At 47.9% G+C, this 27,152-nt stretch overlaps 1 protein-coding gene across 1 annotated transcript; it reads right to left on the bottom strand.

Annotated features, from left to right (window-relative positions):
* Positions 1-1,306: 1,306 nt before the first annotated feature.
* On the bottom strand, positions 1,307-26,870 carry LOC119863104 (cytochrome P450 2D14-like). Its single transcript, XM_038420889.2, has 9 exons — positions 26,503-26,870; positions 11,682-11,853; positions 10,042-10,194; positions 9,097-9,257; positions 8,798-8,971; positions 6,940-7,081; positions 5,216-5,403; positions 4,021-4,162; positions 1,307-1,704 (listed from the first exon to the last, which is right to left on the bottom strand). Exons 1-9 carry the CDS (start codon positions 26,713-26,715, stop codon positions 1,526-1,528), a joined length of 1,524 nt encoding a protein of 507 aa, XP_038276817.1. The 5' UTR covers positions 26,716-26,870; the 3' UTR covers positions 1,307-1,525.
* Between the last annotated feature and the right edge of the window lie 282 nt (positions 26,871-27,152).

A 27,152-nucleotide genomic window follows, 5' to 3' on the forward strand; every position in this document is an offset into this window, starting at 1 on the left:
GGTAATCTGTTGGGGTCTGATTTCCTAGGTAGGCAGGAATGTATTATTGATTTGGCTAATCAGTCATTGTGTCTTACTGCAGGACAAGAGTTGGGTTGCCCGCTAATGGTCATGCTCGAGTGTGGTATGGTTATCCCAGCAGAGGGACCAGACCCAGATGAATACCACCTGAACACATTAATAGCCAAACACACACTCTATCTAAAGTTACAGGCCATACTTCGCAAACATGCGGATGCCTTTGCTAAACACAAACATGACTGCGGGTGTATGGCAGCCACTATTGTTGTGGACGGGGGAGATGTGCCCGCCCAAAAACAATATTCCTATCCAGACCAGGCCACCCCTTACATAGCCAAGGCTATCAAGTAGTTGCTGGCACAGGGAGTCCTGCGTAGATGCACTTCTACAGCCAACTCCCTGATTTGGCCCATTAAGAAACCCGATGGTTCTTGGCTCTTCACCATCAATTACAGATGGTTAAATCAGGTCACCCCTACTTGTGCCCCTACTGTGGCAAAGATGCCAGACCTCATACAGTCCTTTGACCGAGAGGCTCAGTTGTTCTCTGTGCTGGGTATCAGTTACAGCTTTTAGACTTTACCAATGGCCCGGGAGTCACAATACAGGTTTGCATTTAGCTTCCAGGGGGTCCAATATTCCTGGACCCAATTACCACAGGGATATAAAAATAGCAAGGCATTTTTCCATGCTCAAATGCAGTAAGTCCTAACACGATTTTCTAAACCAACTGTTTTATTCCAGTATGTAGATGACCTTTGCTTAGCTACTCGCAACAAGGAAGAACATTTGGCAAAGCTGGATGAGCTCCTGCAAATTCTTAAGGAAGCGGGATTAAAGTACAATCCTGCCAACTAACCCATCAAATTCAGGTCAACAGGAAAGGCTCAAAAAGCAGAAGGCAATAAAAAGAGCACCAAATCTATTACTTTTACGTAATCTCATGATTTTTGGTCAGCCTGATTCATAATTTTTGAACATTTAGGGTTGGCAATACTATGAAAGTGACTTGAAAGTGTCAGTTTCACTCCTGTTTAAGATCAGTTTCTAGTCTATTATTTGGAGTGAGGTAACACCAATTCAGCCCCAGGCAGGTGCAGTATAAACTCATGGGGCCTTGCCCTAGTAGGATGTTTCCAAAGTTAAATGATCTACTCCAAACTTGGTGAACTGCAAAAAGTGATAGAAAGTAATCTAGATTTTTCTACAATTGTTTCAATTGTTGTCTTCAAAAGTTAGTAAGAATATACATTAAAAAGTTAAATCTAACCAATGTCCCTTCAGGGTCTTGATACAAGATGTGAGAACATGTTAGTGTTACAGCTGAGTGGGCCTAATATTTATTTAATTCTCTTTATTTTAATACAGGAATTAGATACAGTGTTCCTATCAGCTAATTTCTAAACTATAATCTGCAGAAAACCCTAGAGTTTTCAGGTGCCTAAGTGTCCCCTGGAATCATGGTTAAAGTTGCCCTCCTCCCCAATCTGAAATGGCGCTCCTGTTATCTTGGGACAGCCTGCATTTGGTAGGGGTGGGGGCTGACTGTCGTGGCAAAGTGTCCATCCTCTCGAGGCCTGGCCTGGCCCTCAGGGAGACGGACGGTGAAGTGCTGCAGGAGGCTGGTGAAGAAGAGGAAAAGCTCCATCCTGGCCAGCTGTTCCCCCAGACAAGCACGACGACCTGCAAGCGTGGGAGTGAGAGAAGAGGGAGGAGGCAGAGAGAAGGAGGATACAACATGACATGTAAATGATAGTCACTGAAGGAGTAAGACCCGTACTGCACACCCACAGGTTGGAGTGAACAGAGAATCTGCCTCCATATGCAGCAGATGCTGAGTCTCCCTATTCCCAGACCCTGTGTGAACAGGAACAACTAGGAAATACTTCTCTAGAACAACCAATGTTCTGTTTAATCTGATTCCCTGTCTCTGATTGTGGCCAGCACCAGAAGCTTCAGTGGAAATCATAAAACCAAGGACTCTGTCAGTTAATTTGGAGAGGGGAATTACTGCATAGTTAGCCTGACTCAAAAGGGTCAGACACTTTAATACACATGGCTAAATCCTCAACTGGTTAAATTGGCACAACTCCATTGATGTAAAAGGATCTGTGGTAATTTATACCAGATGAAGATCTGTCCCATATGCTCTTTGTGAAATTCTTAACTTCTTGAATCAAAATAGGTAAATAAATGCCTTTAGATAGAGAAATCTGAGGTGGAATAACATGCCCATGCTACCAGGCAGCAGATTCTGGTTTAAGTGCGATCTGGGGATCATGTATTTGCCTTGAGTCCAGGAAACCAAAGTGGTACATCTTCACCAATGACCCATCTCAGGCTAAACCACTGCAGCAAGCCTTTGCAGTACTCATACAAACAGGATCACCTCACCACCAGCCTGAAAGACTTCACTGGTGCCATATCTACTCCCGTAGCCACTGCAAAATCCTTCTCTTGGTCATTAAGAACCTTTATGACAACACCCCCATCTTCCTCTTTGGACTGTTCTCTTTGAAGATAGTAAAATGAAACTTTGAAGTCTATGAGTTGATAACTGAAGTGAATGAGTTATGGGTTAGACCATGTTATGAACTGGGTAAAACTGTGTTATGCGTTGACTCAAAACCTCATTCAAACTGCTGTGTGAACACACCCTTCACTTAAGATAGTTGTAACCCATACCTAAAACAAGGCCTAATAGAATCTTTCCAGAAACTAGCATCCGGTGGGTAGGGAGGTCCACTTGGTATTGTGACCAGGTTGGAGGGAGGAGGCGGGGGGAAGAGAGTTGTGAGTGTGTGAGAGAACACATGAAAACTGAGAACAGACAAAAACAGAGAGAGAGGCAGAAAAAAAAGCAAGAAGGACAAGTAGTAGTAGCCTGTGAGTGCAGTGACTCTGGAAAAAAGCTGCTGGCAAAAGAGGCTTGGGGCCATAAGCTAAGAAACTGCTCCTTTTGTTATTGGTTCCTCCTGAATTCAGAGGAGCAGGACTTTGTATGTTCCTTATAAACAAGATTGCATCAAAGAAAATACCTGACTCCTTCAATTTCTACTTCCAACAGGAATGTCTGCAGGGCCCTGAAATTTGACTAGCTGTTCAAGATGGAAAACGGCAACATTATTATCTAGTGGAGCTGTTGAGCAAATAGGAAAGGTAGAGGTGTTGTGCTTTGTGCTGCTAACAAAAAGTCCATTCTTGAATTATGTGAGGCTATAGACCAGAGGGTCCCAAATTTTGATTATGCTTTAACAGAAATCCTTAACTATGACCTCATCTCTTTCCCAATAACACACACCTCACCTGTGTGTGTGCACATTGCTTCTAAACCAATTCCTGGGCCTCCACCTTCAAGCAGATATACTGAAGTATGAAGTAATTTCTCTGGGGAGATGAAGCATGCTCATGAAGAACAGAGCCTAATGTGACGGATGGGTGTATAGGCTTAAGGGATGAGGACCTCCTTAATCTGGCAGTTCTGCACTCTTGTAGGATTAGGTAGGTGACTTTGTTACATAAGCAATCTTAATTGATTTGTAACAATTTTATTTTCTATTTAAATAACTACAGCAGTAGAAGGTGAGCAACAAATTAATTAAGGTGAGGGTTGCCCAGTTTACTGCAGAGTGTAGAATACAGGACTGCTTCCCTTTGGCCAAGTGGTTTACATAGGCCTCTGGGACAAGATGCTCAGTCTCTCAAGGCCTGACCCGAAGTACAGCATTTCAAGGCCAGAGTTTCTGCACTGGAGAAATATAAAGAGGGAGCTATTTTGGAGAGATTGCATATAGTGGTACCATGAGGACACTGCAGAACAGGCCCAGCTCAGCTCAGACTGCGCTGATCTTCCCCTTGAGGAAGCTGCTCTATGATGAGAGGGACATCTTGCTTTAGAGGAGACTCATTTTCCCATAACTATAGTGGGTCACATCTCATGCACCGTGCCTCATTTCCACAGGGACGGCCTCTGCCAGCTGCTCCTCCCCTTGGATTTACCTGCAGAGAAAGGCAGGAAGGCCTCTCGCTTCACAAACTGCCCATCTGCATCCAGGAAGTGCTCCGGGTAGAACTGGTGTGGCTTCTCCCAAACCGTTTCATCCTTCAGCACCGAGGACAAGTTAGTGATGACTGTCGTCCCCTGATCCACCCCAGAGAAGGAACAGGGTACATAAGAATTGTCATATCAGAACAGGCCAGTCCCTCTGCATTCAATATCCCATCTCAAGCAGTGGCCATTGTAGGATGCTTCAGAGGAAGGCACAAAACCCAGCTCAGGTATCTCATTGTATAATCTTATAGCACAGTGGAGTGGGATGCTTTCAAGGCCTCAGCCATTGCATAGCATATGCTCTGAGCCTGTCGCCCTTGTCCATTGCATGCTAGCTAGACTAAGAGTATGCAAGTGGTGTTTTCATGGTCTAATGAGGTTCATGAGATGAAAATTGCTTCTACTCCCCAATTCCTTAAAGTTCTTTCTCAAGTTAATTTTAGATCTGGTAAGAGTGTGCTGATTGAGAGACTCCAAACCACAATTCTCTTTGTCTTCACAGAAAAAGTGAGATCTTTCTCCTCTTACATGCCTCAGGCCTGAGCTAGGGGAGCTTCCTCTAAGGGCAAAAGTGGAATTGAGTATTGTATGGCTTTGGTCTCTCCAATGAGACTGTCATCAAGGAAGGCAATCATTGCCCGTCATTGTCTCTTGTCCATTTGGAACTGGACTGAGATGCACAGCAGCCTCTGAACAGCCTTCAGATAATAGAGTGTTAGTTGGTACTGTTCTGAATTTGAACTGCTAACCTAGCTGGTAGTTTCTATACAATCAGTCAGCATTACCTTTCTCCACCTTCAAGCAGATGTACTGAATGTTAGAAGGTGCCCAAGACAAAATTACTGTCTCCCCTGTAAGGATTGCAATCCTTAGTAGTGTCTTAGCTCAATTCGTTGTTTTTTCAGATATCCAAAGACCTGTTGAAGATGGAGCTAACCACATAAACAAGGCTGTCTCTGAAGCCCAAGGCCTTTTAAAACTGCACATTTGATAACTCACCAATGGTTGTGTGATTCAGGGCCTGGTGCTCCACCCCCCTCTGCATGGAACCTTGGGGAGATTCACATATGGAATGTCTGCAGCTTCAGAACATAAGTCTGCAAGAGGAGAGGAGGTCTGCATCCCCTGCCTGGCCATAGATACCTTTGGAATGAAGAAGCCTTGAAGGTCAGTGTCCCGGTATGTCATGTGAGGCATGCCAACAGGAGTGATATCCCCATAACGTTGAGTTTCATGGATCACAGCACTGGTATAAGGCATGTTCGCTAGGTCCTTCATCAGGGGTGACCTGTCCCTGCCAATCACCTTATCAATTTCTTCATGGACTTTACCTGGAAAAAGACCCTTTACATTGAGGAGGATGTAACATATTTAATGATGTACATCAACACCGTAAATTGAGGAGCCTACGGATTTACTCTTAGGCTGTAAACTCTCTGGGGCAGGGATTGTCTGTTTATCTTTATTTGTACAGTGCTGAGAACAACAAGGAACCAATCTTGATTGGAGCCTATGGAAGCTATTATAATATAGAAGTATAATGAGTATAATTAATAATGTGGGTTAATATTCTGTGAGTTTGTTAACCAGCTTCCTATCAATTATTGAGCAGTTTACAAGTGAGTCTTTTCTAGGCAGTGGGTGCTCTAAGTGTGTGGGAATTGGCTGGTGTCAGGGGCACTTGTTTGGGGTCAGGAAGGATATCCCACAGTGGGGAGAGGGCATGGGCCTTGTCTGGATGAACTATTGATTTCTCTCACCTCCACAATCAGAAAGTCTCTTTGATACCCCAGACATGCACTGCCCTGCTTCCCAACTGCTGATTCCTGACCTTGCAATCAGGTCTTGTGTGTTTGTTGAACAGGGAGATTGGTGAAAGCCTCTGGAAACAAGAGTGCTAGTAAGGGAGAATTTACCTAGAGAAATCTATAGGAGGGTATTGGCCTTGGTTGGGGGCAAGGGCCAAAGTGAGCTCTGCAGACAGTGGGAAAGAGGAATGCGGAATTAGGAGCTGAAGGAGAGCACACTCATCTTCGGTTACTCAGGCCAATTTACATAGTCATCTTCCGTTCTATGGGTTAATAAGTTCATTGTTAGAGACATCCCACCTTACCCATACTGTATTTGACCCACTTGTGCATAGGCGCCAACTTTCTAATTTCCTCGAGGGTGCTTGAGCCCCACTCTGCCCCAGTCCCCGCCCCCACTCTACCCCTTCCCTCAAGGCCTCAACCCTGCCGTGCGTCTTCCTGCCCCCACTCTGCCCTGCCTCTTCCTGCCCCTGCTCCACCCCCTCCACTTGAGTGCGCCCTGCCCTTGTTCTCCCCCCCCCCCCCAGCACCTCCTGCATGCCACTAAACAGCTGATCCATGATGGGCAGGGGGAATTGGGGAAGAGCTGATTGGCGCGGCTGCTAGTGGCTGCTGAGCACCCACAATCTTTTCCCCTGTGGGTGCTCCAAGCATGGAGCACCCATGGAGTTGGTGCCTATGTACTTGTGCCTCTGGCATTAGCACATTCAAGCAGGTTAGCATTTATCCCTATGGAGGCCCTAAGAGAAGGAAGAGTTACCAAGTAGATACGAGGGTCTCAAAGAGCACTTGTCATGAAGAAAAGTGGTGAGCATTCCTTCTGACACTGAAATCTTTAACAGGGGCATTCTCTGTCATTTCTCCCTTCCCACAGGTCTTTGCTCTCCCCCTCAGAGAGTGCTCCACTGGAATTATTCCCCCAATCACTGCTGTGACTGCTGCTACGGCAGCTTCATACCCCCAGACCACAAAGGTGACAGCAGATGCTAAGAAGTTCTCAGTGGAAGATGCAGGATTGGGAGAACCGGTCACAGCTCCACCAGTCCTCTTGCTTACACTGGATATCAGGGTGGAGAAGCATGTACAGCATTGCCCAGCGCAGGGTGGTGGAGGTGGTCTCAGTGCCAGCGGTAAACAAGTCAACTGTTACTATACGAAGGTTGTTGTCATTGAAACTGCTCCCCACATGATCTTTAGCCTGAAGAGAACAAAAGAGAGCATGATTTGACCTTAGATTTTTGCTGGGGAGAGAGGAGCAGAATTGTAGATAGTGGTAATTCATATTCTCAGATTGAAAGGTTGAATTGTTTGCAGAGTGCAGCAAAACACGTGCATATGACAACACACGCTGTAATGGCTCCTTGGTCGCATACATTTCAAGGTAATCATTTATTCCACACATCATGGACTTATCAGGAATGAAGCTCAGGACATTCTGCTCCAAAAACACAGGGTATGTCTACACTGCAATATAAGCCCAGGGTTAGTGGCACGTGACTCAGCTGACCCTGGGTTAGATAACCCAGGGCTTGACCATCTACACTGAGGCAGTCAATAGGTGGACGGCAGGCCAAATCTGGACTGGTAGATACTTTTGAACAGACCCTGAAATCTTTTTATTTATTTATCATTACTGTTGTTATTTTTTTATTATTTTCTCTGCAGTCTGGATCTTGCCTATACCTTGACCAAGAAATTTGGACCTTGACAAAAAATTAATGACTACCCCTGCAGAAGTCTATGCTGATTATCAACCCTACGTTAAGAATTTTCTAACCCAGCCATGAACCTGGGGCTCTGGCATCCACACAGTAGCAGACAGACCTGAGTCAAACCAACCATATCCCAGATTCCCTAGCACCCTCCCAGAGTGTGGCCGCTCTAGCCTTTGACTATGGGGAAGCTTAATGCCCACCCTGCATGTTATAAAAAGCTTGACCAGCCTGCCAACACTGCCTGCCGAGCAACATGGAAGAGGCCCCTTTTCAAGAACTTTTCTTGCTTATGCTGTCATGCCTGTGTCAGGAATTGGGCAGAGTTTCCGTGAGGTGCTGGTGGACAATTCAGTGGCATTTTCTGACCCACCAAAGTCCAGGGTTGCCGGAACAATTTCTATAGTGGGGATTCTGATTCTGGAAACCATGGAAACCAAGTATTTGTTGTGTGTTATTACTGCTTCAAGCCACGGGGTGCGGCAGCACCCTCAGTTCCAGCACCACTGCCAAAGGCACCTGAAAGAGTTTATGAAGATGGAGGAGGAGTACCCAGCCACAGCATACTCCCACTGGCTGATGCTGCTCAGTACACTCAGCATATATGCTGGAAACTCTGCCTACAGTCTCTTACCTCCAGAGTTAAAGGAGGGTCTCCAGTCAGTCTTAGAGATTTGTGCCTCTGCAACCTCAAGAGGTTAGTGTGATCACTCAGACTTGATCAGGTCAGAAATTCCATGTAGTAGCGAGCAGGGTGCAGCCAACAAACTAGCCAACAAATTAACATCAGGATTCCAAAAGTTCATATACGTACCTGGGAATAACAATCTGACAGGCCCTATTCCTGCCCTCGTATCTTCTATGAGATCAGGACCTCAGTGCTACCTACTGAAACAACAATCTCATTTTCTATAAGACAGGTCTCCCCACTAAGTACTCTTCAGGGCCACCATGCTTAGCATACAAGATATGACAGGATCACAGCAGGAAGTAGTCCGGCTATCTTTTGTAATGCTGTGGATTTTATGTGTCTGTTTTCTAAGGGTTTCTTATCTCAATTTTCTCAGAGCAATTCTGTAAATTTGAATGTAGACTTAACATGGGCAATAACTAATATGCTATTTAAGAGCCAACAGGGAGTTTTCCCATCACTAATATATTCACAGAGCCAAAGAGATCTACACCTGTCCGTCTCCTCCTACCTTCTCTATCTCTTGTAGAAAAGCATCAGTGAAGTCTCTCCTTTGGGTAGGATTCCAGGTTGCCCTGTGCTCCTTCAAAAGCTCATCTATGAACTCCAGGACCTCCTTTTGGGATTGGAAGATGCTCTGTTGCACTCCAGGGATGCGCAGCAGCCATGGTATTACAATAAGGAGCTAAGATAACAGATGGAGAGAGAAAACCACAACCTATGGCTCTCAGAAAAGAATCACTAAAATACAATCTAACTGATCAATCAAATGGCAGCTTCTTACCGACCAAATCATATGTGCTGAGTTACCTGGGGCAGGAATCCAGCTTCTTCATCCAAGGCCTGTTCAAACAATTGCAGCATCCTCTGAAATTTCTTATTGTCATAGTCAAAGCGCTCACCAAAGATGAGGGAGCAGATCACATTGCTAACTGCGTTGTTTATAAGAAAATGTGGATCAAAAAGACAGCCTGAAAAACATACAGGACCAACCAAAGACATTAGGAGGCACAACATCATTGCAGCCTGTCCCTCACTGCATGGAACATACTGAGTAAGAACCTCTAACATTTCAAGACTGCTTACAGAACAAACCAGTTGAAAGTCCATGCTCATGTAAGCTGGGGAAGTTAAACGTGTCTCACATACTAACAGGGTTGGGCCTGCTCAATACTTGGAAGAGAGACCACCATGGAAAACTTAAAAATTGCAGGACCACCATGGAAAACTTAAAAATCTGCTGCAGATTCAGTTAGTAATACTCATCTCTTTGCCTCAGTTCTGAACCCGGGCCACCTGTGTGCAGACAGATGTTACTGTGCAGCTACAGATGTTTTTAAGTTTAGGCACAAAAGTGACGTCTTTAAGGACATGTTTTGGAAGCATCTTAGTGTTGATGCCTTCATCAGATTCCAGTTGAGGTAATTACATTCTACCAACCTAAAATTCCCCTTGCACATTCAATTGGAGATGTTGGGGTTTTGTTTTTGTTTTACTTCCCATCACAAACTGTCATGTTAAAACAGCGGTCAGGTTTGACCCCACATGTGGCTTCAGGATAGTGCTGGATAGAATGATCACTGTGTGTCTGGTCTCCAAAGCACTTTAGTATCCTTCTGGCTATAAGGCATTATGTAGAAATGTGAGATACTGTGTTATTATTCCTTCCTTCATAATCAGTCATGTTATCCTTTCATTTCCTTACGTATGGAAGTTATATTGATCCCCTACCCCATCTCCCTTGATGCTACAAACCTTTTTCAGAACTGATTGCAGAGCATAGAAATCCAGCTTCCTCAGTTATACGCTGCTCCAGGGATTTCTTTCCCATCCCAAAATTCTTCAAGGTGGAGAGTGCAAATCTCTTTTGCTCCTTCCACGCATGGCCATATCTTGCAAGCACCACCCCTGGAAAGTATTAATAAACAAGATACTTAATAAGCTCTGGGAGCACACCATGCAAAATTCGCTGGACAGCAACAAAATAGAGCTGACCTGGAGTGACTGGCTTCTGAGGAAGGATAAAAGGAACCAAGTATAGCTTGGCCAAATGGCAACTAATGGGAGCTATTATTGCAGCCTTCATAGGTGTAGGTGGTTAGTGCAGAAGGAGAGGGATTATTCATGGAGGGCCAAGGTATAGCTAGGAGTAATGGGATGAAATTTAGGGCCAGATCCGCAGCTTGTATAATCGGATACAATTAATGGAGCTAAGCCATGCTATACTCAGAGGGTGTGAGCCTCAGGTTGGATGTCAAAAAACATTTCCCAATGATTAGAGCTACTAAACTACTCAATAGTCTCTCAAAGGAATTAACGGATGCCCCATCACAAGTCATTTAAAATTGGATTGGACAAAGCACTGGAGGGCACACTATAGGGAGCATCCCTGCATTGGCCAGAGCAAGGGTGGCCAACCTGAGCTTGAGAAGGAGCCAGAATTTACCAGTGTACATTGCCAAAGAGCCACAGTAATACATCAGCAGTGCCACATCAGCTCCCACCCCCTCCCCGCGCCTCCCGCCCACTGGCAGCCCCGCTGATCAGTACCTCCCCCTCCCTCCCCGCACCTCCCAATCAGTTGTTTTGTGGCGTGCAGGAGGCTCTGGGGGGGAAGGGGAAGAGCGACGGCATGGCAGGCTCAGGGGAGGGGGTGGGAAGGGGTATAGTGTGGACAGAGCCAGGGGTTGAGCAGTGAGCTTCCCCCAGCACCCTGGAAAGTTGGCACCTGTTGCTCCAGCTCCAGAGTCAGTGCCTATACAAAGAGCCACACATTAACTTCTGAAGAGCCGCATGTGGCTCCAAAGCCACAGGTTGGCCAGCCCTAGGTCAGAGTATGGGCCAGGGCAAGGTTGAGAAGATGTGACTCTACAGATATTTTTCCAGCTCTAATTTTTGTTATGAAGGTGCTTTGGGATAACCCGAGAGGATTCCAGCCCAACAAGCCTCCCTTTTAGGTTGTATTTCTTTCTACTCTCCCCCACTTTCACTCTTGGGTCCTGGAGGTTCCTTGGAAGGAGGTTATATTTTTTTTTACAAGCCGAGGAAGATACATACATATGGTGAGGGATAGGAATCTGCCAGTTCTGACAATGGCAGCTAATCAGTATTGATTGGCATGTACATTCTACTGAACATGTCAGAATGGCCATGTCTTAGTAGTTGTTGTAGCGCTGCAGTTGGGAAGGAGAGTCCCCATTTTCATCGAGCCTGACTTCCTCCTCGCGAGAGGTAGTGTCAGGGGCAGACTCCACCAAAAGCAACGTCAACAGAGGGACAAGAGAGGGAGGCAGCTCACTCCTTAATCCCCCTTCAACCTCTCCAGGAACTCAAATGATAAAGCCAGTTCTCTTGCAACACTACCAGAAAACTATGTTAGTTTCCAAGGTACTTGCCTTCGGAGTTCTCTCCATAACCCAAGTGCTGATGTAAAGGAAAGTATGGTCGGTCAGCAAAGTCCTCCGATTTCTGGATTAATGCTTCCTTTACTGCTTTGAATCCATTCACTACTACCAGGTTACTCCAGCAGTTCTGAAGACTAAAGACATCTCCATATTTTTTACTCAGCTGTCAAGAAAAGAAAAAGGAAAAATATACTGTTGGAAGCCAGATGACACTTAAATTTGCTGGAAAGCAAGCCTGAAAAATATCATCTTGCATTTCTGTACGCTCTCTAACTTAGAAGGATCTGAGAGCACTCTGTTGGGCTTGTTAGCTAATCACTGATGTGCAGCCACCTCTGGAGTGGAACAACTCACAGCATCACTACACAGCCACTTACACAGGGAGTGAAGAACACCACCATTGTCAGCTGAAGGTGCAGGAAGAGTTTGTTAGCAGAACGTAACTAACCAAGTTGAAATTTGGCCAGGGATCTTGTGAAAGTGTCATGGGGTCTTTAACGACTACAAGAAGTCAGGACCTCTTTTGGTGTCTTCAAGGATAACAGACCCAAGCATACATTGTTCCTTAAAACCATGGTGTGGCACTGGTTTAATCACTGACACAGAGAGCCTTCTACAATGCTTCCTGCAGCACATGGCTTTGCATAGGAGATATCCCATTCAAGTACTGACCAGACCCAACCTTATTTAGTTTGTGAAATCTGATATTATCACTGAGGGTACAGCAGTTTTGGCTACAGATACACACAAAATAAAAATTACTGACATAAAGGATTGGGGGTGGGGGAGGGCGTTTCCTGTGATGCTGGCAAACGAGGTGCCAGCTCTTGCCCAGGCTGCAGGCACTAGCTAAGAACTAACAAACTCATAACTGGAGAACAGACCAGTTCACCTGTATGTTAGCTTGCTCAAAATAGGTATTAGTCTTACAAGAATGTATTTAGTGTTTAGACCGGGGTGGCCAACGTGTGGCTCTTCAGAAGTTAATATGCGGCTCCTCTATAGGCACCGACTCTGGAGCTGGAGCTTCAGGCGCCAACTTTTACAGTGTGCCGGGGGGTGCTCGCTACTTAATCCCTGGCTCTGCCACAGGCGCTTCCCCCACTCCACTCCTTCCCACCCCCTCCCCTGTTGTGCCCTCGCTCCTCCCCCCTCACTCAGAGCCTCCTGCACATCAGAAAACAGCTGACTGGGAGGTGTGGAGAGGGAGGGGGAGGCGCTGATTGGCGGGGCTGCCGATGGGTGGGAGGTGCTGAGAGCAGGGTTGGGGAGCTGATGAGGGGCTGCTGACGTATTACTGTGGCTCTTTGGCAATGTACATTAGTAAATTCTGGCTCCTTCTCAGGGTCAGGTTGGTCATCCCTGGTTTAGACTATGAAATGCTTGTGAGCTGCTGCAGGCATTAATCTCTCTTCCAATGACTATGTTCCAAGCCATAAGAAAATATGTATGTTTTGCTTTATAACTTTGCAAATGTCTGCTCTGAACTTGTGAACCATGCACAGGACTCCTCCCCCACCCCATCCAGAAGGACTATCAAAATCAGCTGGGTCAAGGAACATTGCAATACAAAGGACTGGTTAATGGCCCTATCCGCTTGTTCTGTGGACTTGGAAGCTGAATGAAGGAAATAAAACAAAGTCACAGGAAAATTTTCCATCTGTTTGGCTGTCTGAACTCTGACAGGGCTAGAGATCCCCAGGGCTGCCTTCTGGGTCCACCCTGAAAGACATTTTGAATAGACAGGTCATTGCAACTTGGTCACTCTTAGGATTTAGATGATAACTCATATGTGTGTATATGTTTGCTTGCTTGAACCTGCAAATAACTGTTATTTCTTTTTCCTAGTTAACAAACCTTTAGATCATTTATTATAGGATTGGCTACAGGTGTTGTCTTTGGTATAAGATCTAGGGTACCAGCTGATCTGGGGTAAGTGACTGGTCTCTTGGGACTGGGAGCAACCTGAATGTGGGGTGATTTTTGGTGACCATTTATCACTAAGTCCAGTTTGTCTGGGTGGCAAGATAGACTGGAGAGTCTAAGGGGACTGTCTGTGACTTCATGGTAAGCCTGTTATAGTGATCCAGGAGCAGGGGTGCCGGAACGGTGGCGGGGAGTGGGGGGGCAGGGAGCCATGGCCCCCCAGTTTTAAAATTGGGAGGGCCAGGCCTGCCCACTTTTTAACATGGGTGTAATTTTGAGGACAGAGGGCTGCAATCCCCCTCTTCCCCAACTGCAAGCCTTGGGCAGGCGCGGAGTGACACAGGCAGAAATCATCAGCTCCCCCGCCACTAAGCACAGCCTTTGCCTGCAGCACCAGCCTCTTCCCGTTGCTAGCCCCTCTTAGTGGCCCCAATCCTGCTCCTCCTCTTCTCCCCGATGCCCCGTCCCCGGACAAGCTGGAAGCCAGAGCCCTACAACCACCCAGGGAGCCTGGGCCACTGTACCCTCCACCTGCCCTGGGTGGCATGGCCCAGTGGGGGGGGGGCGAGAGGACAGGCTGGGGGCTGCTCTTGGGCACCCCAGCCCCCTGCCCAGGATCCCTGGGCGGCTCTTACCACTGCCAGGCTCTGGCTTCCAGCCTGGCCAGGGGGCCGAACCTCAGGGAAAGAGGAGGAGGAGGGGGAGGAGCTACGGGGAGGGCCAGGTAGAGGGAAGAGAAAGGGTAGGGACATGGAGCAGGCTGGGAGGCTCTCTGAGGCAGAAGTAGTTCCATCCTGCTCCCCGCCCAGCTGCCAGGGAAAGCAGCTGAACGTGCCAGGGGAGAGACACAGGAGAGGACAGAGCCCCTCTCCCTCCTTGCCTCCAGCAGGCCAATCTGGGGGGGGCACTTAACCCCCCATGCCCCTCCTACACATTGCCTCTGACTCCACGAGCACAAAATGTGCCTCATGTAAGGGAGGACCAGGGCCACTGTACCCTGGTGACAGACAGGCATTGCAGAGCGCAAAGCAGAACAGTTTAAAGCAATTATCAAATACCCCAAATGTAACCTTTTTTCACCTGTTATTTGTGGGATTTCTTGAGGATTGTCCACACATGTTGGAGAAAATGCACTTCTGGGCCAAGAATTTAGGGACAGAAAAACCACAAGTAGTTGTTTTATGTGTATATGAAAAACAAACAAAAAAATCTATTGTGTTCCTGCTTTTCTACAGTAGCTTTCCTCTAAGCCAGGGGTGGGCAATAATTTTCACAAGGGGGTCACTCCAGGAATTTTGGTAAGTCGTCACGGGCCACACATTTCTACTATATTAATGGCAGCGGTGCGGGGTCTGGGAGGGAGTTTGGGTGCAGGAGGGAGTTCCAGGCTGGTGCAGCATGTTGGGGTGCAGGAGAGGGTGACAGATGTGGGCCCCAGGAGGGAGTTTTGGTGTAGGAGGGGGTTCTGACCTGGGGCAGGGGGTTGGGGTGCGGGAGCGGGTGTGAGGTGCAGGCTGTGGCTGAGAGGTGCTTACAACAGGCGGCTCCCGGCAGGCGGCGCAGAAGGGCTCAGGCAGGCCGCCTGCATGCCCTGGCCCCATGCCACTCCCGGAAGTGGCTGCGGCCAGCTGCTGCTGGCACATCTCTGCGTGCCCCTTGCGGGGAGGGGGCAGCAGGTCTCCATGTGCTGCCCATACCCGCAAGCACCACCCCCGCAGATCCCATTGGCTGGTTTCCAGCCAATGGGAGCTGTGAGGCCAGAGCTGGGAGCAGGGGCAGCGTGCAGAGAGACATGCCAGCAGCAGCCAGCCATTTCCGGGAGCAGCATGGGGCCACAGCAGGCAGGCGGCCTGCCTGAGCACCCTGCTGTGTCATTGGAGTTTTAGTGGCCCAGAGCTCATGAGGGGCCAGCCAAAGAGCCAGGTGGGCCAGACAGAAATGTTAGACAGGCTGGAGGCTAGCCCCATCCCACCTTTTCCGCCCACGGCCCCATCCACACTCCAGCCCCACTCCACCCCAGGCTCCCATGCCACTGCTCCCTCCTCCCCCTTTTCCTGCTCGGCCCTCCTCGCTGACCTCCCTCCTCCCCCGCCACTCAGCCCTCTCCCTGCTCACCAAGTGCAACCCTCCTCTCCTTCCCCACTTCCCACTCGGCACCCCTCCGCCGCTCCTCACTGGTCCCTCCTCTCCCGGCCTCCCCTGCTTGTCCCCCTCCCCGCTCACTGTGTGCATCTCTCCTCTCCTTCCCGCTTGGCCCCCCTGCTGTCCCTCGCCGTGTGCGGGTCGAGTGGGGGGGTGGGGAGGAGGGATCAGTGAGTGGTGGCAGGGGGGGAAGCCTAAGTGGGAAGGGGGCCAAGCAACAATGAGAGGAGGAACAGGTGAGTGGCAGCGGGACCCTCCAGAGAGGGGGTGGAGAGTGCTGGAGAGGAGCAGCCAGGCAGAGAACGCCGAGCTTTTATATGTGCCATGCAGGTTCCCGGGCAACTGAGGAGATGGTTTCTGCTACTCAGCTTCCTGGGTTCATCAGTAATGTCCCTGGGGAGTCCAAGGGACCCGGGACGCTGAGTAGCAGATACCATCTCCTCAGCCGCCCGGGAACCTGCATGGCACATAATAAATGAGCAAAAATTTCCCACGGAAGCCCATTCCCAGCAGGGAGGGGAAGAGGTGGGGCCACCACAGCCCAGGCGTCCAGTGGCAGGGTTGGCGGCAGCTGCACCAGGGGAGGTTTAGCCTTTTCTGGCCTATTATACCTGCCACCCATGCAAACCTGCATCTGTAACTGTGCCTAGCATTCCGGGCATTCATCTCATTACCAGAAAGATGTGATTAAAAAGGAGAGAATTCAGAGACAAGCCGCAAAAGAGTTTAGGGAGCTAGATGGGCTGCTTCATGAGGAAAGATAAAATGATGTAAATATATAGACTGGTCAAATATCTAAGGTGGGAGACTGATTGCTGCAAGTCTTTGAAAGGTTCAAATGCGAAGGATGGAGGGAAATTGTTTAGGGTTGGGTGAAGGAGTCATGGAATGAGTCTAAATCAGTTTATATCTAATTGTAATGGTTAAAGTGTGTATTTGAGCAGTTTGCCCTCTGGTAGCCAGTTACAGGGTAGAAAGAACATCCTCAAAGCTTCAGATCCTGGAGATAAAGGACCAGGGTCTTAGTCCTGGCCAGTGGTGCTGCAACAGTTTTAGAGTAGGGGTGCTGAGCTGTGCCCCCCCTTACCATGTCTGTGCCCCTCACCGCCACCTAGAGTTGGGGCCAGGAGCAGGGCCATGGTTCTGGGAGGGGGGGACGCAGATAGGGGTAAGGCGGCTGAGGCTGGGGTGAGACTATGAGGGTGAAGGTGGGCCGTATGGCACCATAGTAAAAACTGAAAAATGTTTCATGACCATTTTATTAGATTTAACTCATGTTTTAAAATCATCACACAAATTAAAGTTGGCTACTCAAGCCTTCTATGAAGCACTATGTCTACATCCTTCTTGGTTTCTTGTTATAATTTTGCACAAACCTGTTAATGAACTTCTTGAATGCAATGCGTTCATCTTTGGTGGCTTCTCGTGTGTCCGGTACTTCCATTCAATGATGAAAAAGAATGCTCAACTGTAGCTGTTGTGACTGGGAGTAGCAAGAGATGAATTCCTACTTCTTTCATCCCAGGAAACAGAACACAAAGATCTGGTCGAGCCACTAGTGATGATAAAAAAGAAGTTGAAGTCAAACCTTCATTCATTCGTCGTATGATATTCCACTCTTTGTTCAAATTCTCTATTCCATCCTGATCCCATGGCAGCCCCATTGCTGGTAGTGCCTCACTCCACTCAACTGTTGGTGTTTTATAAGACAGGGATCTGTAAAAGCTATATAGAGGTTGAGTAGAATCTAGAAGTCACTGTTGTAGATTTTTAAGAATCAAGTCTGTGTACTTTTTCAGTTGTCTTAACAAACACTTCTTGTCCTCTTCACTTAAGGATTCAATATAAATGCCTTCATTAGTCAACTTCTGGAATGAAGTCTTTGCTTCTTCCAGTACTTTTTCAATGGCTAGCTCTCTGATTGAGCCAAATGTAGCTTCTATTGCTGGACAAAGATCTACTACTGTTGTAGGAGATACCTGGATGGCATTGTTTAATGACCCAAGTGGTTTCAACAGTAGACTTACGAGAGAGACAATGGCAATAGTGTTCTCTAAACATAGTAGCAAAAGTAATCTACCAGCCTCACTACTTAGATCCAGCCCATCTTGGTAGATACTTTCCAAAGCCAGTAATAACAGCTGGAGTAATTTTAAGACAACAGCCAAGGATTTCTCATGAGAAAGCCAGAGGGTTTTCCCAGGTTGGACTAATTTGAACTTCAGTCCCAGTGTATCTTCTATATTTTCCAAGATATTCAGTCTTTTTAGACTCTTGCTGAAAAAAGAATATAATGAAGACATTAAATTTATAGCTTTTTTAATGTCTTTTGAAGATTCTGCAGCTCATACTAGTGCTAGTTGGAGTAGATGGCCTCTGCAGTGTGTAAAGGAGAGATTAGGGTTACACTTTTCTCTGAGAAAAGCTTATACTCCACCATGTCTTCCAGAGAAGTTTGCAGCTCCATCAAATGCACAAGCAGCCATCTGTTTGGGGTCCAATTGACAAGTATTTAACTCTTCTAAGATGTGGATTGTCACAGATGCAGCCGATGTGTCTTCTATAACTTGAACATCTAGAAATGCATCTACTGGCCTACCCCTGACATCAAGATAACATACACAATGATTTAATACTTGATGACCATTTGCATTGGTGCATTCATCAGCCATGTATGGAAATTTTCTGAATGCGGTGAGAGTTCTTCACTTTTTCAACTGTTGAGTCTTTCAGTGTTGCACTACATGCATCTAGCGAGTCAGCTGAGTTTCTTGCAGAAAGATAGTGAGCATTTGCTGGTTTTGTTTGGAACCAGTGTTCAGCTTCAGGATGAACAAGTAACAATGCACTTAACATTGGCCTCCAGTTTTCAGTGTGTGGTATCTCTTGCCTAAATAGAAAGTATGATGCCACAGCCATGTTTGTTCGCATGAACTGTGTTGTGTAACAGCCTCATTAACACTCACCAGTGTTTACCTTGGTCAGTGGAGACTCAGAGTTCAGAGATGTTTTCACATAAGTTCACCTCCCAGGTGGGAAGCAAGAAGGCACCTTGCTCATTCCTCCAGCTGCTCACTGTTCACTCTGGCCACTGTTGTTCGTTGTGCCACTGTTCACTCCATTGCTCTGTTGCCAATGGCCCTGCGCTGTCACCTTCTGCTGCCACCTGCCACTGTGACCTCTGCGAGTTGGTCTCTTGAGTTTCCACCAGCTCTCAGTGATTTCAGCTGAGCTCTCAGTGGGGGAACCTCGCTGCTAGTACAGACTGGGCCATCTCTTCCACAGAAACGCTGTTCCACAGCAGGTCTAAACACTTAGACCTGATTATCAGTGATTTCAGCTGCAGTGGTCACTTAACAGAACAAAAGACTATCTATGGAGCCTAATCAGCTCTGTCTTTAAACAGTGGAGATGAGCAGGTCAAATAGTACTTGTGACTCAGGCAGACAATCAAGCAAAACACCTGTCCCCACCCTCTCTCTCGATGCCCCTCAATCAGCACAGGCTAAGTACAGTTCTACTGCCCTTTACTCCTACAATAAGAATAACTAAATTTCCTTACCCCCCGACCTTCGCCCCGCATTCAAGTGATTTGTAACCCAACCCCAGTCAAAATCTATCACTTGGGCAACACAGCTCTGTTTTCTGGATACCTCGGTAGGTGTGAATGTAAATACAATCTGGTCCTGAAGCCTTTCCCCACAGCCCCCAGCCCATCAATGGCTGTCAGGGGGAGCTCATTTAGACTTTGCTTACAAATCATAATTTGAAATTATTAGGTTGGCCAACATCACCAAAATGAATGCACTGACATAGTCATAAAAACAACAGCTGTATAAGGAAGCTAGTCTATGTTCATACTTTTCAAATCTATTATACTTTTTCAAATACATGCATTTTATTATAAATTGTATATGCTTTTAAAATTTGGATTAATGTTTCAATTTCAATTACATTTCCAAACAATCACTAAATTGGCAACACTGCATGTAACTAGTTTACAAAACTGGGGGGAGGGGTGTGTGTGTATGTAGGGAAATCCTAAATAAAGGAAAATTTACTCTGGACATCAAGAAACAAATCCTTAGTAAGAGGTGTATCAGACTGGGGAAGTTTCCTAGGGGAAGTGATGAAAGCCTCATTGCTGGTCATTAAAACTGGATAAAGCCCTCAGGGGCATACCACTAGAAGGGAGAGGGGTGGATAAGAATAGGTCATTTCCATCTTTGATTTCCATGATTCTGTAAGTAAAAGGAGCTATTTTCATTTCCATTCCGTGAGAAATGCAAAAAAGCAAAACGAAATTGTGTGAAATGGAAGTAGGGACAGAAAAGGGAATAATATGTTGTTACTAAAAATGTGGAGTTAAAAGCAGCTACAAGTCAAAAGTGTTGTTGCTAGCATTGTCATAATCCGATTTGATCTGGAAACTCCAAAGCTCTTTCTACTGCATGGTGAAAACAAGAACCAGACCCAGTTTCCTTTGACTGGAGTGTTGAAAGGTACCAGCCTAAAAAAGGAGCCTCTGGCATTTGCCAACCACAATCACAAAATATAATATGATTTAGTTCCCACAAGCTACATCAATAGTTTACCAGACAGGACAAAGCATTCACTTGCAACAACTAACCCTGCAGATGCTGTGTGTGCTCTTGTTAGCGCAGACACACCAACAAGCACATCCTAAAGTTTCCTGGAGATGACATAAAAGCATATCCTGGAGATTATGGTTTTGTTAACTTTTCCTGAGACTCTTAATCATTTCTACAAGGAAGACTGTCATCCATGCAGCCACATCCCAAAATCAGAGAAACTTTTGAATGAATGGATCTGAGCAGAGAAAAATGCATTTTCATATACAATAAATCTTTCACTAGCCCTTTTCATCCCAGAGGATACAGATGGTACATAAAGGGAACACTTTACCCACCACTGAAGTGCAGCCATCTCAGAGGTGGAATGTAGCAGCTGTTTAACAGTGCTATTGTGCAACAGCCCAGTACACTAGGCCCTGGTCTACACTAGGCACTGAGGTCGAATTTAGCAGCGTTAAATCAATGTAACCCTGCACATGTCCTCATGATGAAGCCCTTTTTTTTTTTACTTAAAGGGCTCTTAAAATCGATTTCCCTACTCCACCCCCGACAAGGGAATTAGTGCTGAAATCGGTTTTGCTGGATCAAATTTGGGGTACTGTGGACGCAATTAGATGGTATTGGCCTCCGGGAGCTATCCCAGAGTGCTCCATTGTGACCGCTCTGGACAGCACTCTCAACTCAGATGCACTGACCAGGTAGACAGGAAAAGACCCGCGAACTTTTGAATTTCAATTTCCTGTTTGGCCAGTGTGGCAAGCTGCAGGTGACCATGCAGAGCTCATCAGCAGAGGTGACCATGCAGAGCTCATCAGCAGAGGTGACCATGATGGAGTCCCAGAATCGCAAAAGAGCTCCAGCATGGACCGAACGGGAGGTACGGGATCTGATCGCTGTATGGGGAGAGGAATCCGTGCTATCAGAACTACGTTCCAGTTTTCGAAATGCCAAAACATTTGTGAAAAATCTCCGAGGGCATGAAGGACAGAGGCCATAACAGGGACCCGAAGCAGTGCCGCGAGAAACTTAAGGAGCTTAGGCAAGCTGACCAGAAAACCAGAGAGGCGAATGGCCGCTCCGGGTCAGAGCCCCAAACATGCCGCTTCTATGATGAGTTGCATGCCATTTTAGGGGGTTCAGCCACCACTACCCCAGCCATGTTGTTTGACTCCTTCAATGGAGATGGAGGCAACATGGAAGCAGGTTTTGGGGACGAGGAAGATGATGATGAGGAGGCTGTAGATAGCTCACAGCAAACAAGCGGAGAAACCGGTTTTCCCGACAGCCAGGAACTGTTTCTCACCCTGGACCTGGAGCCAGTACCCCCCGAACCCAACCAAGGCTGCCTACCGGACCCACCAGGTGGAGAAGGGACCTCCGGTGAATATACCTTTTAAAATACTATACAAGGTTTAAAAGCCAGCATGTTTAATGATTAATTTGCCCTGGCATTTGTGGCTCTCCTGGATATACTCCCAAAGCCTTTGCAAAACGTTTCTGGGGAGGGCAGCCTTATTCCATCCACCATGGTAGGACACTTTACCACTCCAGGCCAGTAGAACGTACTCGGAAATCATTGTAGAACAAAGCATTGCAGTGTATGTTTGCTGGTGTTCAAACAACATCCATTCTTTATCTCTCTGTATTATCCTCAGGAGAGTGATATCATTCATGGTCACCTGGTTGACATAGGGTGCTTTTTTTAAGGGGACATTCAGAGGTGCCTGATCCTTCTGGGCTGTTTGCCTATGGCTGAACAGAAATGTTCCCTGCTGTTAGCCATGCGGGCGGGGGGAGGGCAAAATGCGAGCTTGTAACAAAAGCACATGTGCTATGTATGTAATGTTAACAGCAAGGTTTACCGTGAAAGAGTGTACCCATTGTTCTATAAAATGTGTCTTATCAAATACCACTGTCCCTTTTTTTTTCTCCACCAGCTGTATGTGTTTCAAGGATCACAGGATCTTCTCCTTCCCAGAGGCTAGCAAAGATTAGAAGGCAAAAAAAATGCACTCGCAATGAAATGTTCTCTGAGCTCATGCTGTCCTCCCACACTGACAGTGCACAGACGAATGCATGGAGGCAGACAATGTCAGAGTGCAGGAAAGCACAAAATGACCGGGAGGAGAGGTGGCGGGCTGAAGAGAGTAAGTGGCGGGCTGAAGAGAGGGCTGAAGCTGAAAGGTGGTGGCAGTGTGATGAGAGGAGGCAGGATTCAATGCTCAGGCTGCTGAAGGATCAAACTAACATGCTCCAGCGTATGGTTGAGCTGCAGGAAAGGCAGCAGGAGCACAGACCGCCGCTACAGCCCCTGTGTAACCAACTGCCCTCCTCCCCAAGTTGCATAGCCTCCTCACCCAGACGTCCAAGAACGCGGTGGGGGGGCCTCCGGTCACCCAGCCACTCCACCCCAGAGGATTGCCCAAGGAACAGAAGGCTGGCATTCAATAAGTTTTAAACTTTTAAAGTGCTGTGTGGCCTTGTCCTTCCCTCCTCCACCACCCCTCCTGGGCTACCTTGGTAATTATCCCCCTATTTGTGTGATGAATTAATAGAGAATGCATGAATGTGAAGCAACAATGATTTTATTGCCTCTGCAAGCAGTGATCAAAGGGAGGTGGGGAGGGTGGTTAGCTTACAGGGAAGTAGAGTGAACCAAGGGGCGGGGGTTTCATCTAGGAGAAACAAACAGAACTTTCACACCGTAGCCTGGCCAGTCATGAAACTGGTTTTCAAAGCTTCTCTGATGCACACCGCACCCTCCTGTGCTCTTCTAACCGCCCTGGTTTCTGGCTGTGTGTAACCAGCAGCCAGGTGATTTGCCTCCACCTCCCACCCCACCATAAACGTCTCCCCCTTACTCTCACAGATATTGTGCAGCGCACAGCAAGCAGTAATAACAGTGGGAATATTGGTTTAGTTGAGGTCTAACCGAGTCAGTAAACTGCGCCAGTGCGCTTTTAAACGTCCAAATGCACATTCTACCACCATTCTGCACTTGCTCAGCCTGTAGTTGAACAGCTCCTGACTACTCTCCAGGCTGCCTATGTATGGCTTCATGAGCCATGGCATTAAGGAGTAGGCTGGGTCCCCAAGGATAACAATAGGCATTTCAACATCCCCAATGGTTATTTTCTGGTCTGGGAAGAAAGTCCCTTCCTGCAGCTTTTGAAACCGACCAGAGTTCCTGAAGATGCGAGCGTCATGTACCTTTCCCGGCCATCCCACGTTGATGTTGGTGAAACGTCCCTTGTGATCCACCAGTGCTTGCAGCACTATTGAAAAGTACCCCTTGCGGTTTATGTACTCGCTGGCTTGGTGCTCTGGTGCCAAGGTAGGGATATGGGTTCCGTCTATGGCCCCACCACAGTTAGGGAATCCCATTGCAGCAAAGGCATCCACTATGACCTGCACATTTCCCAGGGTCACTACCCTTGATATCAGCAGATCTTTGATTGCGTTGGCTACTTGCATCACAGCAGCCCTCACAGTAGATTTGCCCACTCCAAATTGATTCCCGACTGACCGGTAGCTGTCTGGTGTTGCAAGCTTCCACAGGGCTATTGCCACTCGCTTCTCAACTGTGAGGGCTGCTCTCATCTTGGTATTCTTGCACCTCATGGCAGAGTAAAGCAAGTCACAAAGTTCCATGAAAGTGCCCTTACGCATGCGAAAGTTTCGCAGGCACTGGGAATCATCCCAGACCTGCAACAGTATGCGGTCCCACCAGTCTGTGCTTGTTTCCCGAGCCCAGAATCGGCGTTCCACTGCATGAACCTGCCCCATTAGCACCATGATGCCCACATTGGCAGGGCCCATGCTTTGAGAGAAGTCTGTGTCCATGTCCTCATCACTCTCATCATTGCGCTGATGTCGCCTCCTTGCCCGGTTTCGCTTTGCCAGGTTCTGGTGCTGCATATACTGCTGGATAATGCATGTGGTGTTTAATGTGCTCCTAATTGCCAAAGTGATCTGAGCGGGCTCCATGCTTGCCGTGGTATGGCGTCTGCACAGAAAAAAGGCGCAGAACGATTGTCTGCTGTTGACCTGACGGAGGGAGGGGTGACTGACAACATGGCTTACAGGCTTGGCCTACAGGGAATTAAAATCAACAAAGGGGGTGGCTTTGCGAGAAACTGAATGGCCGCCTCAAGGATAGAATCAAAACCTCAAGGATAGAACTCAAAACTGGGTTTAGCAGGCTGTCGATTTCACAGAGGGAGGGAGGAGAAAATGAATACAAAACAAATCTGGTCTATTTCTTGTTTTGAGCCACTTCATCTATCTTTATACATCATGCTAGCAGCAGACTGTGCAGTACGACCACTAGCCATCGTCACCTCCTGGGTGCTCGGCAGAAGACAGTGCAGTATGACTACTGGCCATCGTCTTCTGCTGGCTGCATATTAAAAGACAGTGCACTGCCGGTAGGACTCAATCACCATGAGATGAAACAAGGGAAATGACCTGGCTGAGTCACTCCCATGTTTGCCCAGGCGTACAGTTAAAAGAGCACCCAGGACTACGTCGATGACGGCTACCAGTCATACTGCACTGTCTGCTGCCAAAAGGCAATAAACTGCTGCTGTGTAGCAATGCAGTACCATGTCCGCCAGCACCCAGGAGACATACGGTGACGGTTCGCTGAGCAGGCTCCATGCTTGCTGTGGTATGTCGTCTGCACAGGTAACTCAAGAAAAAAGGTGCAAAACGATTGTCTGCCCTTGCTTTTATGGAGGGAGGGAGGGAGGGAGGGAACGGGGGCCTGATGATATGTACCCAGAACCACCAGTGACAATGTTTTAGCCCCATCAGGCACTGGGATTTCTACCCAGAATTCAAATGGGCGGTGGAGACTGCGGGAACTGTGGGATAGCTACCCACAGTGCAAAGCTCCAGAAGTCGACAGTTGCCTCGATACTGTGGACACAGTCCGCCGACGACATGCACTTAGAGCATTTGTGTGGGGACACACACACTCGACTGTATAAAAACGCTTTCTACAAAACTGACTTCTAATAATTCAACCTAATTTCGTAGTGTAGACATACCCTAGGTCTCCAACTGAAATTACAGGGAGAAGGTAAAGAGAGAGAGAGAGAGAGAGAGAGTGTGTAAGTATCACTCTCCTCCAGTGCTATCACATTTGCAGAGAATTCGACTGGACTCGAGAGTGGAATGTTGCCGTCTGGATTCTAGAGCCAGAGCAAAGCCAAAGCAGATACAGGAGAACCTTGCAGTTAGGGACACCTTGGGAATGGAGATTGTCCATCTGTAACTCTGAAGAAGAGGTTAGGGACATCAGCCACAGGGCCGTTGGGGTTGGGGCTGCAGCTGCAGGGTGGGCAGTGGGCGGGAGAGTCAGGACGGGGGCGGGGAGAATCGGAGCTTCTGACCCTTGAGTCGAGGTCCAGGGCAGGCAGAGTGTTCAGGGCTTCTGCCCAGCAGGAGCACCAGGGCTCAGGGCTTTAGACCTAGGGGGAAGGGCTTCAGCTCCGTATCTCTGCTCCTGGCTTCTGCCCCAGCCCACAGGGGGTGCCTGGGCTCCCCATGGCTCCATTCCCAGCTTCAGCAGGGGGCGCCAGGGCTTGGGACTTTAGCTATAGTGAGAGCGCTGGGGCTGAAACCGGCACTCCCCTGCTAGCTAAAGCCCTGAGCCCCAGCACCCCCCGTAGGGCTGAAGCTGGGTACAGAGCTAGGAGCCCCATCCCTCCTGCGTCTAAAGCCCTGAGCCCCAGTGCTCCCGAGGGTCAGAAGCCCCAAGTCCCCCCAGCCCTGATTCCCCCCACCCTGCAGCTGCAGCCCCAATCCCCTTGGCTGAAGCCCTGAACCCCAGGCAGTAAGTTATTTGCTGCTTTTTTTTTTTTTTTGGTCTGCGCTGCTACCTGCCTGATTCATTGAGGACTTCTGGTTCCAGAGAGTGTCCAGTTGACCGTTAAGTCCACAACTCTAGTGTTCCTATCTTTGAGTTCAATCAGAGAGCGTTAGAGCCCCTCCTCCCCTAGGGGGACTGACTGTTAACTGTGTTGGAAAAGCCCCAGGCCAGTAAAATAACCCGTCCAGCCCTCACCAGCTACATTAATGAACCACCAGCCCACACCAGACCCGCTTCCCTGCACACTGGGCTCTCCAACCCCTCTGGCACTGACCTGGGTAAAGGAGACGTGCGGGTTGTGGAAATCGATCTGCAGCATGGTCCCAAGGAAAGGCAGAGAGGTCGGCCCTGGTGGGTAGCGACTCCAGCTCTTCCTGCGCTTCAGGAAATCAAATAGCAGAGCGAAGATTGTGAGGGCTATGCCCAGTGCTGGGAGGTTGTTCCCGCAGGATCGAAGCTGGGACCAGAGCCACAGGAGCAACTCCATGATCTCTCTTTGCTCTCTTCCCCGTGTTTTTACCTCTCACCCCTGCCTCTTTTTCCTGCTCCTGTTCTCTCACTCTTTGCTATTTCTGTCTCCCCAGTTTCCTCCACCCATTCCCCTTCTCTCACTCTCGGTTTATTTCTCAGACACCCGCCCCTCTCTTGCTACTGTCACAGCTTGGAGCTGCTTGGCCAGAATTGCTCTGTAGTCCCTCCTCTGCCCAGACAATACAAACTGCTGGGGAGTGGTAATGAAGGGTGGCCCAACCTCTGTAAAAGGAAAAGGGCATAGCTCCATTTCCAGCATTGTAGTATGTAACATGAGGGAGAGAGGCACCTCCTGATGCCAACTGGCAGAGGTACACAGAGTTTGACAGGAATCCCCCTGTATAATAATAATGATGTATAATAATTCACTAACTGGTGGCATGTGAGGTTTGG

This window comes from Dermochelys coriacea, chromosome 1 (genome assembly GCF_009764565.3).
Source record: "Dermochelys coriacea isolate rDerCor1 chromosome 1, rDerCor1.pri.v4, whole genome shotgun sequence".
In the NCBI taxonomy this organism is placed as follows: domain Eukaryota; kingdom Metazoa; phylum Chordata; order Testudines; family Dermochelyidae; genus Dermochelys; species Dermochelys coriacea.